Source organism: Penicillium macrosclerotiorum (assembly GCF_028827735.1).
Source record: "Penicillium macrosclerotiorum strain IBT 26536 chromosome Unknown utg000002l_segment0_segment0, whole genome shotgun sequence".
Classification (NCBI taxonomy): Eukaryota; Fungi; Ascomycota; class Eurotiomycetes; order Eurotiales; family Aspergillaceae; genus Penicillium; species Penicillium macrosclerotiorum.
In genome coordinates, this window is record NW_026643082.1 from 3,716,494 (window position 1) to 3,732,141 (window position 15,648).

Below are 15,648 nucleotides of genomic sequence, written 5' to 3' on the forward strand. Positions count from 1 at the left end.
GTTTTGCGGCCCGCTACAGGGATCGATCACCATGCTTCTCAGCAGTAAGTGCTCTCTTCCGTCAGTCAGACTGACTGAGAAACCGGACGAATTTGCAGTATCCTAATGTGCAATTCTGTAACAGGAGCTTCTTTGGGCTTCTTGGGCCTTTTCTTTATGGCCAGCGCGATCCTCTTGATCTTCCTTACCCTTCTGGGCGGTGCGCGCAACTCGAACCCTCTGAATCAGATTTACTTCCTTCAAGCCGACACAAGCAACATCCCAGGCGCGCCGTCAACTTCACGCTGGACCTTCTGGAACCTGTGCAGCGTGACAAATGGCAAGAATGACTGCGGCAGCTCGCATCCTGACTTTCCCTTCGATCCCCCAAGCAGCCGGAATTTCGGCACCACTGAGAATGTCCCTTCGGAGTTTATTGGGTGAGTCGCGAATGAAACCGAATGCGAACTAGGCGCATGCTAATTCAAATGTCAGAACCAACCACTACTTCTTGACCTCTCGTTTCATGTTCCCTTTCATTATTATTGGCCTCTTCTTCGCCGTCCTCTCGCTCTTCACTGGTCTGTTGGCCATGTGCACGCGCATTGGCAGCTATATCTCCGGTTTCCTCTCTTGGCTTGCCCTAACCTTCCAGGTCATCACCACCTGCCTTATGACGTATGTTATATCTGAAACTTTTCCTAACTGCAAAGTACCCCCTGCTAATCTATCATAGCGCTGTCTTCGTTCAGGGCCGCTCGGCCTTCAGTCGCAATGGCCAGACTTCCAAGTTGGGGGTCAAGGCATTTGCGTTTATGTGGACTGCGAGCGCATGTCTCTTCCTCTCTTGCCTGATGTATTGCCTCGGCGGTGCTGTCGGCCGAAAGGAAAGTGGATATAGTGGTCGCAAGGAGCGTCGCCGTGGTTTCTTCTCCTCTGCCCGCTCAAATAGTGTGCGAAGCCAGAAGAAGGAGGAGTCCACCAACTATGCCTAAATGAGCTGCCTCTATGGACTATTTGACCGGGAGACCTCCTCTTTTTCAATGCCTGCTTCAAAAACAAACTCACCAGGCTCACGTTGATACCCCAATGAATTCAACGTCCCGCTTTTCCCGTACACGATTTCTCTTATGCCGTGATTCCTTGAGACTTCGTGCTTTCTTGGAATTTCTCCTCGATTTGGTTTAGCCTTGCTTATGTGCTTCTTGGTGATTCTCAATCCTTGATGTCCAACCTTTTGGTCCGCTCATTTTATGTTTTCACGAACTATGTTTTCACGATCGTTACTAATTACCCCAAATCGTCCCTATCCCACCCCATATTTGAGACGAGCCTCGGTTTGATTCTGGATCTTCCGAAGGAAACGTCGATCAATTGTTGACAAACTTCATGCTGCAATGCTTCTTTGACAACTGATCCATCTGGTATTTCCTATCTCCAGCTTTTAATAGTTGTAATATAATTTCTATTTGGCTCTGGACCATGTTCACAGGATGAAGAGAATGTGCCTATTTCGATATCTTATCCTGATCTTCGGTTCAGGACGTTATACGGAATCCAGGGATCCGCCGATGGTTGGGTCCCTGGGATAACCAAGTCTGGGAAAGCCGCTGCCCACGGTACAAACACACGGAGATATAATTTTATTGGCCACATCCATTCGAGAGTCTATATAGATCGGAGAACATAAGAGAAGAAAAAAAAACTGTGCGACTCCAAGAAGATAATGACGGGAACATAAACAAAGCATACCCTCTATCAATCATGCATGCATCATCACACCATAAGGAGGTCAATTTTAAAGAAGAAACATAATTTACGCAGAGCCGTTGATAGCGCCACGGACGGCAGACGAGCCACCGACCTCACGCACGGCGATTTGCAGACCCAGGTCGGGGTTGACGTGGACCATGACCTCAACCTTACCGCCGGCCTTGACACCCTTGACGGCGAGCTCGGCAACGGGCTTCTCGGTCTTCCAGACGATCTCACGGGTCTCCTCCTCTTCGTCCTCGTCGGAGTCAAAGTCGGAGTCATCCTCGTCGGCAGCAGGCTTCTCCTCCTTGGCCTTGGGCTCAGGCTTGGTGACCTTGATGTTACGGGCACCCTCGCACACACGGACAAGGACGTCACCACCTTCCTTGGGAACACTGTACTGGGCGATGCGACGAGCGGGGAGAGCGGTCTCGGCGCCGAGGAGGGGCTGGAAGGTAGTGTCGGTGTTGGAAGAAAACTCAATACCAATGGCCTTGCTGAGGTGAGGAGTAACAGTCACCATGGGGTGAATAGACTGCTCAATGTCCTCACGGTCAAACTCCTGCACGAGAGAGGCTTGGAAGGCGGCACCACGGGCAGAGAGCTCGGAGGGGTTGATGGCGGAGGTCGAGGTCGAGGGAGCCAGGATGGTGGTCGTCTCAGGGAAGATGTTGGCAGCCAGCTGGGCAATCTTGGGGGTGTGGGAGGCACCACCGGAGAAGATGACCTAAATGAGAAAAATTAGTATTCTGCATGGAGAACCGATTTGGTAAAACTTTTGTGACCGTACCTCATCAATGTCAAGGACGTCAAGCTCAGCCTTCTTGACAACCTGCTCAATCAGACCAGTGAACTGAGCGAAGACCTTGCCGGAGAGGAGCTCGAAGCGAGTACGGTTCACGGTGGAACCAAAGTCAATGCCATCGGCTAGAGACTCAATGCTCAGCTGAGCGTTGGCGCTCAGGCTGAGGGCCTTGCGAGTGCCCTCGCCCTCGAACTTGAGCTTAGCCAGACCACGGGCGTCCTCGCGGGGGTCAGTCTTGTGCTTCTTGATGAACTCCTTCGCGAAGTGGTCGATGATGATCTGGTCCAGAGAGGCACCGCCAAGCTCGTAGTCGTGAGCAGTGGCCAGGATAGTATACATACCACCGCGGCAAGCAATGACGGCAACATCGGAACGGGTGCCACCAAGGTCGGCCACGACAACCAGCTTGTCGGTGACAGTAGCCTCCGGGCGGGCATCATAGGCCATGACAGCCGCGACGGGCTCGGCAATGAGCTGGAGGACCTCAACACCGGCAGCCTTGGCCGAAGCGACAAGGGCCTCACGCTGAGCATCGGTGAAGTCTGTGGGGACGGTGATAACGGCGGCGTTAACCTCTTTGCCAAGGAAGTCGGAGGCAGACTGCTTCAGACGGCGAATGTGACGGGTTGCAATTTCTGAGACAGTGACAGTGTTGCGGGTCTCGCTCTCAGTGTCACGGATGGTGAAAGCCACAGTCGAGTCGCTCTGCTGGGGGTGGGCGGAAGCGTGGCATGGGGTCGGGTCGATAGACTTGAAGTCCTTGCCAAGGTAGTCCCGGAAGTATGCGACAGTGTTGCTGGAGTTACGGATGAGCTGGGCCTTGGCTTGGGCGCCGTGATACTCCTCGCCGTCGATGTAAGAAAGGATGCTAGGGATTTGACGGTCTGAAAGAGTTAGATGAGAGTGCTCATATTTAAGCGCGGGGTTCAGAAAACCATACCTCCCTCCTCGTTCGCAATAACCTCAGCCTTGCCCTCCTATATGATAACATTAGTTGCTTGCCATTGGTATGAAGTAGGTATAGAATGGGTATTTTCGGACGTACAGGCGAGATGCGGGCAATTGAACTGGACGAGTTGCCAAAGGAGATACCGATAGCGAAACGCTCCGCCTCAGCGGACACACCGTTGGCTGCATCAACCATTTCGAATGTGTGAGAGAAAATTAATATATCACAAGTGAAGAGAAAATCTCCGCGTCACAATGTGTGCAGAAAGAGGTCGGGGGTTGACCGGTGAAGGAGGGATGTCTCGATGGAGAGGGGGAGCCAAATCGAAAATTTTGAAGATTTTCGGCCAAAAGTGGCTGGTGCTTATCGATAGTGCTGTGGCGCAGCCGGTGGACCTCTCCAGATTCTACAGTCGCCACATAGAGCACTCTGTACGTTTGCTACATTCTCAAATGGCTTTTGCTTTTTTTTATTTATTCGATTCGATTTAACAATTATTCCAATGCATTCTATCGATAATCCCACTAGTCGTCAAGAGCAAGGCGAACAGCCTTGGCCAATGTATCATGACCAATTGTCGATACGTGGAGATAATGGAGATACGAGCCCTTGGCCCCTGAGATTCCAAGCCCAATTGTTTGATTCAGGATGGATTATAAATCCTAGTTGATCTGGAATAGACTATACCCAATGCCTGTACGATGTACATCAGACCTAGGACAAGATGAAGAGTGGGTCGGACTAAGGCAGGGCGCTCAGACTGGTCACGTGGTATATAAGGCGGGCAAACTTTTTTGATGCGGCGGGCATGTGACGACAGTGCTTGAAGCTGGCCGCATTATTGAATTCTCTCCTGCAAACTCAGCTTGATCTTCCTCGTCAAGATTTTCCAAGCCAGGAGCTCTCGAATAAATTTCCAGAGCTCTGACCGGCATCATGTCGACACCCCTGATCCTGCTTCCCGGTGATGAGGTGCCTAGCGACCGCCTGCCCTCCGACAAGTCCAATCCCCTCAAATTAGGCCCTGGCCTTCGTCTTTTGTCGCAACCCTCGTCCAAATCCGCAACTCCAAGTCATGTCCTTACTGCAACCCAGGCTGGTCTCGTTACAACGGATGTCAAGCGCAATACAGTCTCGCTTCTTTCATTCTCTAATCGCCGATACATCCCCACCGTGAACGACCTTGTCATTGCTCAGATACATCATTCCAGCGTCGACTATTTCCACTGCATTGTGACCCCGCACACTGCACATGCCCTCCTGGGCCAACTGTCTTTCGAAGGCGCCACTAAGAAAACAAGGCCCATGTTGAAACAGGGCGAGCTGGTCTATGCGCGAGTCTTATCGGTCGGACTTGGCGCCGGTGCAGAAGTTGAGCTTACATGCGTCAACCCCGCGACCGGAAAGTCTGAGCCAGGTGGATTGGGTCCTCTTGTGGGCGGAATGGTGTTTGATGTTTCCACGGCCATGGCAGCTCGTTTGATCCGGGCTAGCTCCTCTTCAGCTGACAATGACGACGGCATTGATGGGCTTGTGGTCCTTTCTGAACTTGGAAAGAAGCTTGAGAGCCTCGGCGGATTCGAGATCGCTGTTGGTCGCAATGGCAAAGTCTGGGTTGACTGCTCCAATGCCGAGGACCATGCTGTTAAGGCAACTATTGCCGTTGGGCGGTGTTTACAAGTCACCGATGAGAATAACCTCAATATTACGGATCAGAAGAAGCTGGTAACAAGAATACTGCGTGAGATGAAGCTGGCGTAGTGATCATGCGCCCCACTTTCGTGATTTGAAATTAGGAGTATGGGTATCGGGAGTATTTTGGTTTGCTGTATACCAGGAGCATTTTGTACATATATTGAGCATTTTCAGAAAAGCAACAGCGGTACTTCAAGTTCACCTTGATCTTGATTATTACTGATACGCCCAGTGCTCTTCCCGGTATGCAATCTTAAGTCGCGGCATGGACAAGTTGGTCCTCTAACTTGGTTAAATTTTCGGTAAAAAGATGAGAAGAGTTGAAGTATGCGAAAGAGACTCATAGGCAGTGGGATAGAATGGCCACTCAAATATCTGATGATGAATCCTTGGGAAATCATACTTCAATTTGACACAAATGACATCTAAAAGCAAGTACCGAATTATTTCTGGGTTGCAACAATATGATCGATGTACGAAGATGTCAATGTAGCTGCATAGATTGGGCGGTGAACAGGCGGTGAAGATCTGATCTGCCGGGAACCGCGTTCGCCAGTGATAAATTTTGGGGACTTTATTCCCCATGACTTTACTTTCTCCATTGGACGCGATCATGGCAGTACACGCATCATCCCAGTCGCGTGAAATGGAAATTCCCGAAAGCTCAGGTATTATTCTGCAATCTGTTCATTTTGTTAATTTGAATTTGGAAACCTGACGCTTCGCAGTTGAGTCCTCTAACCTCCTGACAAAGGATCGATCAAAGAAGTCGCGCAAATCCAAGAAAACAATCCCACCGTCGTCAACTGACTCCTTAATCCCTCATGATGGCGAATTGTCAAACCGAAAGCGGAAGTCTGAGTCTCAATCTGGGCAAAAAAAGAAGAAAAAGAACAAGAAGCACGAGCACGAGGATAATAAAGCAGAGAGCGATGCAGATGAGGACTCGACTGCCCTGAATGGCAATGGACTATCTCTCCAAGATACAGAAAAGGGTGCCATTACAAATAAAAAGAGAGTATCCAAATCTCGAATGGGTGGCAAACACAACCTCAAGGTTGGATTCTTCACTAAAACTGAAGTTGAAGCCTTGGAGGCGCACAAAGTCAGATTTTGTAATATGCATAATTTCACTTCAATCAAGTTTGATGAGATGGTCCAGCACTCTGAACGATCTGGAGATGACTGGCCGTGTCTAAGCAGCATCTGCACAAAAACCGAGTTCTGGAACGAAATATACGACATTATTCCCGATCGAGACCGCCGGTCTGTATATCGTTTTATGCGACGACACTTCCAGGACTCTATGCAGAAACCTCATGACTGGACACCCGAGCAAGATCGGGAGCTTATCGATTTGGTGGAAAAGCACGGGCCAAAATACGCGTTTATTGCTAAGTTCCTTGGTCGCAGCGATGATGACGTGACGCAGCGATGGAAAAATCGGCTCGAACACCGGAAAACTATGCGTTATGGAGGATGGACTGAGCCTGAGATTACCGCCCTCCTTGGCGCTTTGGAGGATGTCTGGAATGCTCTGCGATCGACAGCTCCAGATATTGCTGGCAAGGACATTTATGAGATGGAGGAGAAATTTATTTCATGGAGTAATGTCAGCAATGCCATGAAGAACGTCCGTTCTCGGCAGCAATGCGCCGATAAATGGCGCAAGACTCGACAGAACGTCCTGACTATACGTGCCACCACGGATCCAGATGCTGTATTCGACCCTAAAGTCATGACTGCCCCGTCTAGTAGGTGGGGAGCATCGATGAATGTGAAGAGCAGCCAATATGTTGCAGATGCTGAAGATAGTGAGAATGAGGGCCCTAGCATTCCGGTGACCACACCGAGACCTGAATCGACAAACAAGAAGCAACAATTAGATCTTGCGAATGTTGCGGAAGAGGGCTCTATCGAAGATTCGTCTGCCGAATCTGGTGACGAGGAAGAACCCCGTGTCATATCGTCAGGAAGGGATAATACAAAGAAACAGCAATTTCAGAGGGCCTACAAGAAGGAAGCGATTTCCGACGAAGACTCGGACAGCGACGACAGCACAGTTTCTTCGACCGACTCCGACTCCGACTCCGACTCCGACTCCGATAATGATAGTAATAGTGAAGCGCCAAATATTAAGCTGGAAAGTGTCATAGATTCGGACTAAGGAGTTGGAGTCGCGAATATGCTCATCAATGTCTGTCAATCTAGCGTGTTGTATTATTATGTCACTCTACAAACGAATTTCAACTCAAATACGGAGTTCAATAGATATCATGAAAAAAAGGATCACGAAAAATGCGCTTGTACAAGTAATGAACTGGAAATAAAACAGCAAAAAACAGCACCTCGTCTAACACGACCTATCTATAGTTCATCTTTTCTGCTCTCATCCTCAGGTTCAGCATTCTCGGCAACATCATCCTCCTTCAAAGCTGCCTCCTCTCCAATCTGCCCAAATCCATCTTGCTCAGCAGCCACCCGCTTCGCTAGTGCGGCAATCGCATCATCGTACACTGTCCATTCCGGAACCTGTCTCCTAGCACGGGCCAGCTTGGGTTCCTTGGTCTGCGGGTTATTACAGAGGTCAATAGTTCGGGCCGAAGCCAGGTCTTCATCAGAGCACCAGGTCTCGCACCACAGCCACTCCTGCGGCAAACTGTGAATCGGGATATGGTGCTGCATGTGATTCGGCAGATCTTGGTCCAGGTTACTCAGGCTGTTCGGGTCCGCCGAGAGCATCTGGTACTGGCCTCGGAGGCGGTCGCCGGCCGCGAGGGCGCGGAAACGGTTCAGGTCGACAACATACAGCGCGGAGATGTGGTACGGCTTGCCACGCAAAAACGTGCTCCAGTAGCCCTGTTTCCAAAAGCGGAAGCCCTCCATCTCCGTGCGTGAATCTCCCATCGGAGTAAAGCCGTACGGTGCGCCCTCGAGGTCATGCGTCACGAGGTCGTACATGTCGGTGCGGACGATTTGGTCCGCGTCCACAAAGATCACTTTGTCGAGAGAAAGTGGGAAGAGCACGTCTAGGAAGAGAATTTTGTAGCCCCAGATCTCGCGCTGCTTCTCTTTCTGTGGCCGCAGCCAATGTGGCCATTTGTATGTGACCATCTCATAGGAGAAACCGTATTCCTGGGCAAGGTGCGGGAGGAAGGCACGGAAGGACGGAGACAGAAATTGCTCGATAAACCAGAATTTCACGGTATGCTTCGTGTGTTGCATCACCGATACCATCATGATGTTCAACATACGCTCGTACAGGTGTCCACTGGCGACAGAAAAAATATTAATGTCGGCTTGTTGCTCACTGCTTTTAGAACCCATTCCCACGCTAGATAGAATGCCTGAGGCGAAATTGAAACCCTTGGAAAGGTAGTCGCGTGTCGAGCCAGGCTGAGTACCTGTCTCCAATACGTCTTCTTCTTCATAGCCCGGTTTGCGAGAGAAACGGGGGAAGAGAGTACGACCTTGGAAGGACAAGAGGCTGACCTCATTATTATCATCACCAGGCTGGGGTTGATATCCTAGGGCGCCAACACTTTCGATTTCGAACAACTTCTCGCTACGGCCAGGCTTCAGGTTGATCTGCCATATACCGGGCTGAGCCTTGAACTGGAAGTACCCCAGGTTGGCCATGATGATGGTGTCAGCAAAATGAGAATCATCTTCTGTACCCAAAACAAGTTGCACTCCGCGAGGCGGAGTCTTGAGGGTGACATCACGAGAGTGGCCCTCAATCAAGATATGTTCCAGGGCATAGATAGCTTCAACATTGACACCAGGCTTGAGAGAGCTCAATTTAATGTTATCCGGATCATAAACTGATTCCTTAGGTGCCACGAGCCATGACGAGGGTACATCCATACCCAACGTAAGCAGTGCTTCAATAGGCACGCCAGTAAAGGAGGCTTGGGGTCGGGAAAGAGACCCATCACTGGTGAATGAAGGCTCCGACTCTAGAACGTATCGGTAGAAACGCTTAACCGGTAGTTCCTTGATCTCTTCCTTGGGGTTCAGGAAGATCTTCAGCTGGACGCCGGACAGTTCGGAGAGGACCTTGAGAATAGGCAACCATCGCTGAGCTGGCTCAGATGCGGGGTCTAGTACGGCAACAACATTGATAGATGGATCTTCAGAATTAGAAACGGTAATCACAGAATGATCAGTCTTCCATTTCTCAGATATGTCCAGTCGGAAGTCTGGCATGGACTCGAAAATTCCTTCAGGAATATCGGAGATGGTGGAAAGCGAAACCAGAGAAGTCAGCTTGGCGAGGTCAAGAGCCTTAGAGAGCTTAGTATTCAATCCCAACGACAGAGCAGCTTGTGCAACCGGCTCAATGCGCTTGGTACGTTCATAGGCGACAAGTTGGCCGATCTCGCCCACACTCAGGAGCAGATTTTCTGGAATACGGCTCACAGCCCGGCCGTTAACGATCAGACCTTCTGTACCAGGCTTAAACCCAAGTTTTTTAGCGAGTTGGTGATGAATATGTGCAGCTGCGCGAACTTCAGATTCATTGAAGTCGTCAGAAGACTCAACAGCGGCCAAGATATGGTCGATATTTTTGCCGCTGGAGACGGCTCGTTCGATTTTGCTCAAATTTGGTGCCGCCGCTTCAGAATCAGGACCATTATGCAGCAAGAGGAGTTCAATCTCGCCATTCTCTTTTCTGAAGTTGAGAGCGTTGACAAGAAGTTCCGAGCCGGCCTCCGAGTCAAAGTCGCCGACAACAATGATGTGAATGCCACCAATAACGTCCTTCTCCGGTTCGATCTGGGGGATCGCACCTAAGACACTCACATCCGATTCAAAAATATTGGCCAGATCCACAATCCGAACACTCTTGGGGTCCTCCGGCATGAGGAAAATGTTCCGGGTTTCAAATGCACCGGCCAGATAGAACCCTGGCAACCAAATATCCTCCTGGAAGACACCCTCGACAACACCTTGTTGGATCAATTTCAGATCTTTGCCAATTTGCATGCTCATCTCCTGCATCCAATTGCTCTCGCGGGAAATGGGGACACCATTAGCGAGTAAATAAGTAACATCGGAGGTCAAGCCCAAACGGCGCTGGTAATTGGCCGTGCGCGACACTATGGTGTCGTACTGCCCGTTCTTCTGCACTTCCTCTAGAGACATGATCTCCTTATCAGCACGAGGATTCCGATCTTTAACAGCAGCATTGAAGGAAGACTTGTCAGGGCTCCCCGCGTTTGGCTTCGAAGCACATGCTTCTAGGTAGGAGAGCAGAGAAGCCAGCCCATAAGTCTCTTGGAGATAGTGAGCCACTTTCAGCTGAGCGATAGACTCTGGCGAAAAAACCGTAGGAACTAAGCCGAATCTTACGGGGATCATTCGCTTGATGAAAGTCTGAATCTGGTTGACGACTAGCAGCATGTCCTCCGTGTTGGACAAATCCACTGGAATGATGACATTATGCAGGTCGCGGCGAACTGGGGGCAGCTGTCCAGGGTAGGCACTAGCAATATACTAAACAAAATCAGTACTGTACTCGAGATGTTGATGGGTGTGGGGAGCATACCGATTGCAGATCACCCATCCAGGATTCGTAACGCGAATCCTTCTCCAGGTTGTTCATCCAGATAATAACCTCGCCACCTTCCAAGTTGTCACGATAGTCATATCGTTGCAAATCGTCCTCGGCCTGCGACTGGGCAAGAGTTGGGTGGGACAAAAGCTTGACGGCTTCCTGGGCAGTAAGTCCAAGGTCACGGAATTTATCAATCAGTCGCCTCTCACGGCGAAGGTGGTCAAGCAGAGAGAATGCATCGATTTGCCGGGAATCAATCTGTACACCGTTGATCCACATAACATTGTAACCATCCGGGATCATGCGCGCCCGGTTTTCACGAATTTCATTCCGAAGCTCTGCTGTAGCATTGTGGGAAGCAATAGAAGAAGAGTACTTAGGGAACCCCTGTGACAATTTGATGAGCGTGTTCAACGGATCCTCACTATCCATAACAAAGGCGGCCGAGTTCATGCCCAATCTAGAGACCTCAGAAGAAGAAAGCGGACGAAGGTCATCCGGAGCATCCTCCTTAAGTTCCTCAGAGTCGGCTGGAGCATTGACCTTGGCCTCTGCATCACGGTCGTCAATGACAATATAGTCTGTCCGTTTCAGAGCAAGTTCCACACCATACCCAGAAACGAAAAGGGGACGCTCGACCCATTGTTGAGGAGGCCGGTAACGCACTCGATAGGAAGCCTGCCCATTTCGTGCCATATCGCTAAGAGTTTCGTGGAAGTCTTTGAACATCGGGGATGATATATCGGTGTAAAGAACGGCAGGTGGAAGCGAGGCGTCGCCAAAAATACGATCGAACGGCAGTTCCCTAGGATCTCTGTAGTAGTACGCCCAATTCCAACGTCAGCCATCAGGTCAAGCTCTCAGTGCACAGAAGAAACACCCACAGTTCACCTTCAACATCTTGCTGCGCGCGCTCCATTGTCGAGGAGCAATACTGCTTTCCTTCTGAATGAACCCAAACCGGGCAAGCAGCATCCTGTGCAGCCATCAACGACTGCTGCACCGAGGTATTATAAAATTGGTAGTGGGCTTGAATCCTAGGCGCTGATGATCGGATAGACAGCGATAACTTAAAGGAGGAAAGGCTTTCTGGTGTACGTAGATGGCCATCTTCATGGACGACCTGCAGGAAGCGGTCATACAGTTCCCTCTCGGAGCTCGCATCTTCGAAGTCACCATTGGCAATACGGTCGAGCAATGGGAAGTAAGAGGTAGAATTTTCTTCGGCGGCGGTTTCTCTAAGCACATCGATTAGTATGCCCATTGCGATACTCTGCGGCATTTGAGACATAAGCGCACAAGGCGTCACTCGTCAACATACAGAAGCTCGACCAGGTATGGCGAAGAGTCGAATGATGCTTGAAGAGCCACATTCACTGCTGGGCTAGCATGTGCTAGGCATGCTGGTAGCAAAACTCCCATAGCAGCGTACCAACGCCACGGGGCATGCGATTTCGAGGAGACCATCTTGCAGCAACGGACGGGAGAGAAAGAATGAGTATATAGGTTATGTAGGGGAGAACCCCTTGGGGCAATTTTGTCACAATTATCGGTTAAGCGATCTTCTACTCAGTCAGGGCAAAGACCAGTGACAGATTGACGCGCATCACGGCCAGGCGAGCTCGGCGCTTCTCACAAAACAAACGTGAGATCGTTGCGGATCTGGACACTTGGATGATTCGCTATCTTATCGCAGCTTCTACGGTGGCCATTGCGGCAACTTTGCGCAATCTTCAAAGTACCGCCTAAAGAGACTGGACCCCACAACAGTTTACATGGTAAATGGGATGTTTACAGAAGCTGACTTACGCAGGTACAAAGAAGAGTGAATTTTCAAGAAAATTTCTGATTCGGTTCCAGAATACTTTTGGTTTGAATGAAAGAAAACAGTTTATCCTGCTCCACCTGAAAATTCGCCTGGCTGGATGATCGTAAACACATGATATCGTAAAGTAGAGAACATTTAAATGCTCCTGGCGCCAGACATTGCCTCCCATAGTAAATGCAAGGTCCGAGTGCGCCCAATGCTCCGAAAATGAAGACAAATAATCTTCAAAGTATATGCAATCTGCTTGGCCCTCTTTTTCTCCAGAGTGACAGGAGGCCAAGTGTATGTGATGTGAAGGAAAAGAAGAGGATGCTGAGTCATGGCGGAACAGTGAAATAGCAAATAGGGTTTGTGAGTGTTTATGTGTATAGAAGCCAGCTTTCTCGTGTTTTTTTGGGTTTTATTTTTTCGTTTCGTTTCGTTTCGTTTCTTAATCCCAATCAAGAGCCATCGGAGGTGGATACATGGGATTGAGAGTTCTTGCGGCTGTAAGCATCACGAATAAGACGCTCACGCTTCTCCTCAGTGATCTCGAAGATGGAGCTCGGTGCAGAGCTTTGCTGGCTACCAGGCCGAGCAACCAGCGTAGTGGTGGACTTCATCTTCTTCAAGTTGCGAAGTTTCGCTGCGGGGCCCAGAGCTCGAATTTCGCGGCCCAGGCGCTCAAGAACAGAGCCTTTGCTCTCCTTGTCCTTGGGAAGGGGAAATTGGGGAAGGGGCTTATCAATGACTCCTTCGGCAACACTGATCTCGGTGCCGGAAGAGCCAAAGCTACAGCCAGAGTCGACCTTGCGGCTCTTGCTGCGGTACGGGGCACCGGCTTCTTCCAAGTGAGACGGTTCGTTGACCAACACGCACTCATCAATGACCTCGTTGACGAGGTTGAGGTAATTCTCCAAGGTGTCGTGAACCAAGGGCCAGGAGTTGTCTTTGCCTTCAGGCGCGCCTTGCTGAATGATAGCATACAAGGACTCGGTGCCACGAATTTCAACATTGTTAATGACACGGAAGAATGCATCCCGGTGCATCTTGAGTATTTGGTAGGTCAACTGAGGAGTGGGAGTCGCAGAGGATGGAGAAACAGGCGGGTAGAGGGTGTTGAGCATGGCAATATGATTGACCTTGTTTTGAGGTTCCAAAAGCAGGTCATTGATGAGAATCCACCGACGCAGGCCAATGTAAATCTGAGTGTACAAGGCCTCAAGCTTGCGAGCTTTCGTGTTGATTGACCCAAGCCAGGCCATCACGCCGGGATACTGGAGAGCCAATTCCGAAAGGGCTGGGTTCTCAGCATCATCACGCTCGATATTCAGGCGCTGCACCGCCGAAGACATCTCCTTCTTCCAGCGGGTTTCCAGGTCCTTGATGTAATCAAGAGCCGTCAACGCCTGGGGAAAGTCCACGCACTCCAATTGAGCAGGGAAGCAGCGGCGGAGAAAGGAGGTCAAAAAACTTGGGGGAAGAGAGCAGGGTTGGGAAGGCAGGCGGGCGATTTGGTTGATGAGCTGGGAGCGAAAATCGGCGGCGGCATCAATGCCATCCTGCGAGGAGCCCGATGAACGAGTGGAGGTGGAGCTGCGGGGGGTGAAGGCGGTTTCGTTGTTTGGGAGGGGCTGCTTGGTCGGATTACAGTTGAGAGTGTACATGGTTCTCAAAGGAAGTTCATAGGATCCAGGGTAGCGGAGACAGTGGTCAAAGATCCAAGTGAGGGCGACGCCATCAGGGCTCGCAGGAGACTGGGGTGGAGACATGATGCACAAGATAACTGAGTAAGCTGTGCAACGCGGGCGGGGGAAAGAGAGCGTTATGTGACAACCCGAGGGGATGTGCAGGCGATCTTATCGAAAGATGAAGCAAAGCGGCCAGAAAATTGGACGGTCAAGATTGCATAAATAACAATGCTCAATCAAGCTTCCGAAGGCTGGGACGGTTCAAAACACATCAAAGGGGGTGTGAAGCGTGTGAAACGTCTGAGCAAAAAAAAAAATCAAGAGGCCGGTTAAAGTTCAGTAATGAACGGATCAAATGGATCAGATGCGCATCACACTGGCCATGCTCCGTTGCAAACCAGTGGCAAGTGGGATGTGGCTGAGGGAGAGGAAGGAGGTATGTCAGGGCAAGACTGAAGGAGCTGAAAGAGGTGGTAGGTTGCAATGTCTGAGATGTCAGAGCAGGTTGGAGAGTTTAAGGACGCGAGGGGCAGCTGGAATTCGGCAATGTCGTTGGTTGATCTGACACGACGCAGCTGCAAGATCGGATATCGGATCTATGCACGTAGACAACAAGCAAAAAAAAAAAAAAAAAGAGGCAACGAAGATTGGTTTTTTTTTTTTTTCGTCGTATTTTCTTCTGTTGAGTTTGGGAGGCTTGCACTTTTTCTCTCTCTAGGGTCGAAAGGAAGGTGTGAGCTGGTGAGACACGTCTCACGTCTCAGATGAACGAAAACTTAGGAGAGTATTTGGAAGGGGTTCAAGAAAATAGAAACGAGTATGTGAACGAAGGAATATTGTTTACAGGAAAGAGAGACAGAATGACAGGACGAGAGAGATGGGGAGAGGTGGGAGAAGGTGGAAATGGAAGATGAGGAGGAAGTGGGCATAAGAAGAATCGTGGGCGTGTGGATGTGTGGACGAGTCCAGGGCGAGTCCGGGCCTGTGCAGTCTGGACCGCCGCCGGTGGAGTCCGATTCGACTCGTTCACCACCCGATTTTCCTTCCTACTCCTCCTCCTCCTCCTCCTCCTTCTCCTCCTCGCACCCCCACTCGGCGGGTTCGAATCCGTTCGGATCCATTCCAATCCATGAAGTCGGTTTGATCCTGGTCCCGTCCTAGTCTCCAACCAATCTCCTCCCATGCCAATCCCCGACAGCCATCCGCCCGTTGTGATCCAGCTCCACTCTGCACCCAGCCGACTCCCTCACGAAGGCAACCGAGGCAGGAAAAGACAGCCGTTGGCCTCCCGCCCTTCCGGATGGCCCACTTGGCGTCCGTAGAATCAACACGCTAGAGGGCAGTGCCCGGCGCGGTACGCGGTGTCTCGCGCAGCGTTCAGCACCGAGGAATTGGATACCACTGCGT

The 15,648-nt window shown here is 50.5% G+C and overlaps 6 protein-coding genes across 6 annotated transcripts; 3 read left to right on the forward strand and 3 right to left on the reverse strand.

Moving 5' to 3' along the window:
* Positions 1–31: 31 nt before the first annotated feature.
* N7462_002483 (SUR7/PalI family protein) lies at positions 32–974 on the forward strand (the record flags this gene model as incomplete). The annotated part of the gene is made up of 4 exons (XM_057074209.1): positions 32–44; positions 125–419; positions 475–657; positions 716–974. 4 exons carry the CDS (start codon positions 32–34, stop codon positions 972–974), a joined length of 750 nt encoding a protein of 249 aa, XP_056937850.1.
* An 821-nt stretch (positions 975–1,795) lies between these two features.
* N7462_002484 (ribosome-associated complex protein SSZ1) lies at positions 1,796–3,683 on the reverse strand (the record flags this gene model as incomplete). Its single annotated transcript, XM_057074210.1, has 4 exons — positions 1,796–2,461; positions 2,525–3,423; positions 3,480–3,516; positions 3,585–3,683. The coding sequence occupies 4 exons, from the start codon at positions 3,681–3,683 to the stop codon at positions 1,796–1,798; spliced, it is 1,701 nt and encodes a 566-aa protein (XP_056937851.1).
* A 741-nt stretch (positions 3,684–4,424) lies between these two features.
* Positions 4,425–5,249, forward strand: N7462_002485 (exosome non-catalytic core subunit RRP40; the record flags this gene model as incomplete). The annotated part of the gene is made up of 1 exon (XM_057074211.1): positions 4,425–5,249. One exon carries the CDS (start codon positions 4,425–4,427, stop codon positions 5,247–5,249), a length of 825 nt encoding a protein of 274 aa, XP_056937852.1.
* Positions 5,250–5,829: 580 nt separating this feature from the next.
* N7462_002486 (MYB DNA-binding domain protein) lies at positions 5,830–7,350 on the forward strand (the record flags this gene model as incomplete). The annotated part of the gene is made up of 2 exons (XM_057074212.1): positions 5,830–5,851; positions 5,912–7,350. The coding sequence occupies 2 exons, from the start codon at positions 5,830–5,832 to the stop codon at positions 7,348–7,350; spliced, it is 1,461 nt and encodes a 486-aa protein (XP_056937853.1).
* Positions 7,351–7,550: 200 nt separating this feature from the next.
* Positions 7,551–12,210, reverse strand: N7462_002487 (putative UDP-glucose:glycoprotein glucosyltransferase; the record flags this gene model as incomplete). Its single annotated transcript, XM_057074213.1, has 4 exons — positions 7,551–10,682; positions 10,735–11,557; positions 11,628–11,981; positions 12,065–12,210. The coding sequence occupies 4 exons, from the start codon at positions 12,208–12,210 to the stop codon at positions 7,551–7,553; spliced, it is 4,455 nt and encodes a 1,484-aa protein (XP_056937854.1).
* Positions 12,211–13,011: 801 nt separating this feature from the next.
* On the reverse strand, positions 13,012–14,322 carry N7462_002488 (uncharacterized protein; the record flags this gene model as incomplete). The annotated part of the gene is made up of 1 exon (XM_057074214.1): positions 13,012–14,322. One exon carries the CDS (start codon positions 14,320–14,322, stop codon positions 13,012–13,014), a length of 1,311 nt encoding a protein of 436 aa, XP_056937855.1.
* Positions 14,323–15,648: the final 1,326 nt, after the last annotated feature.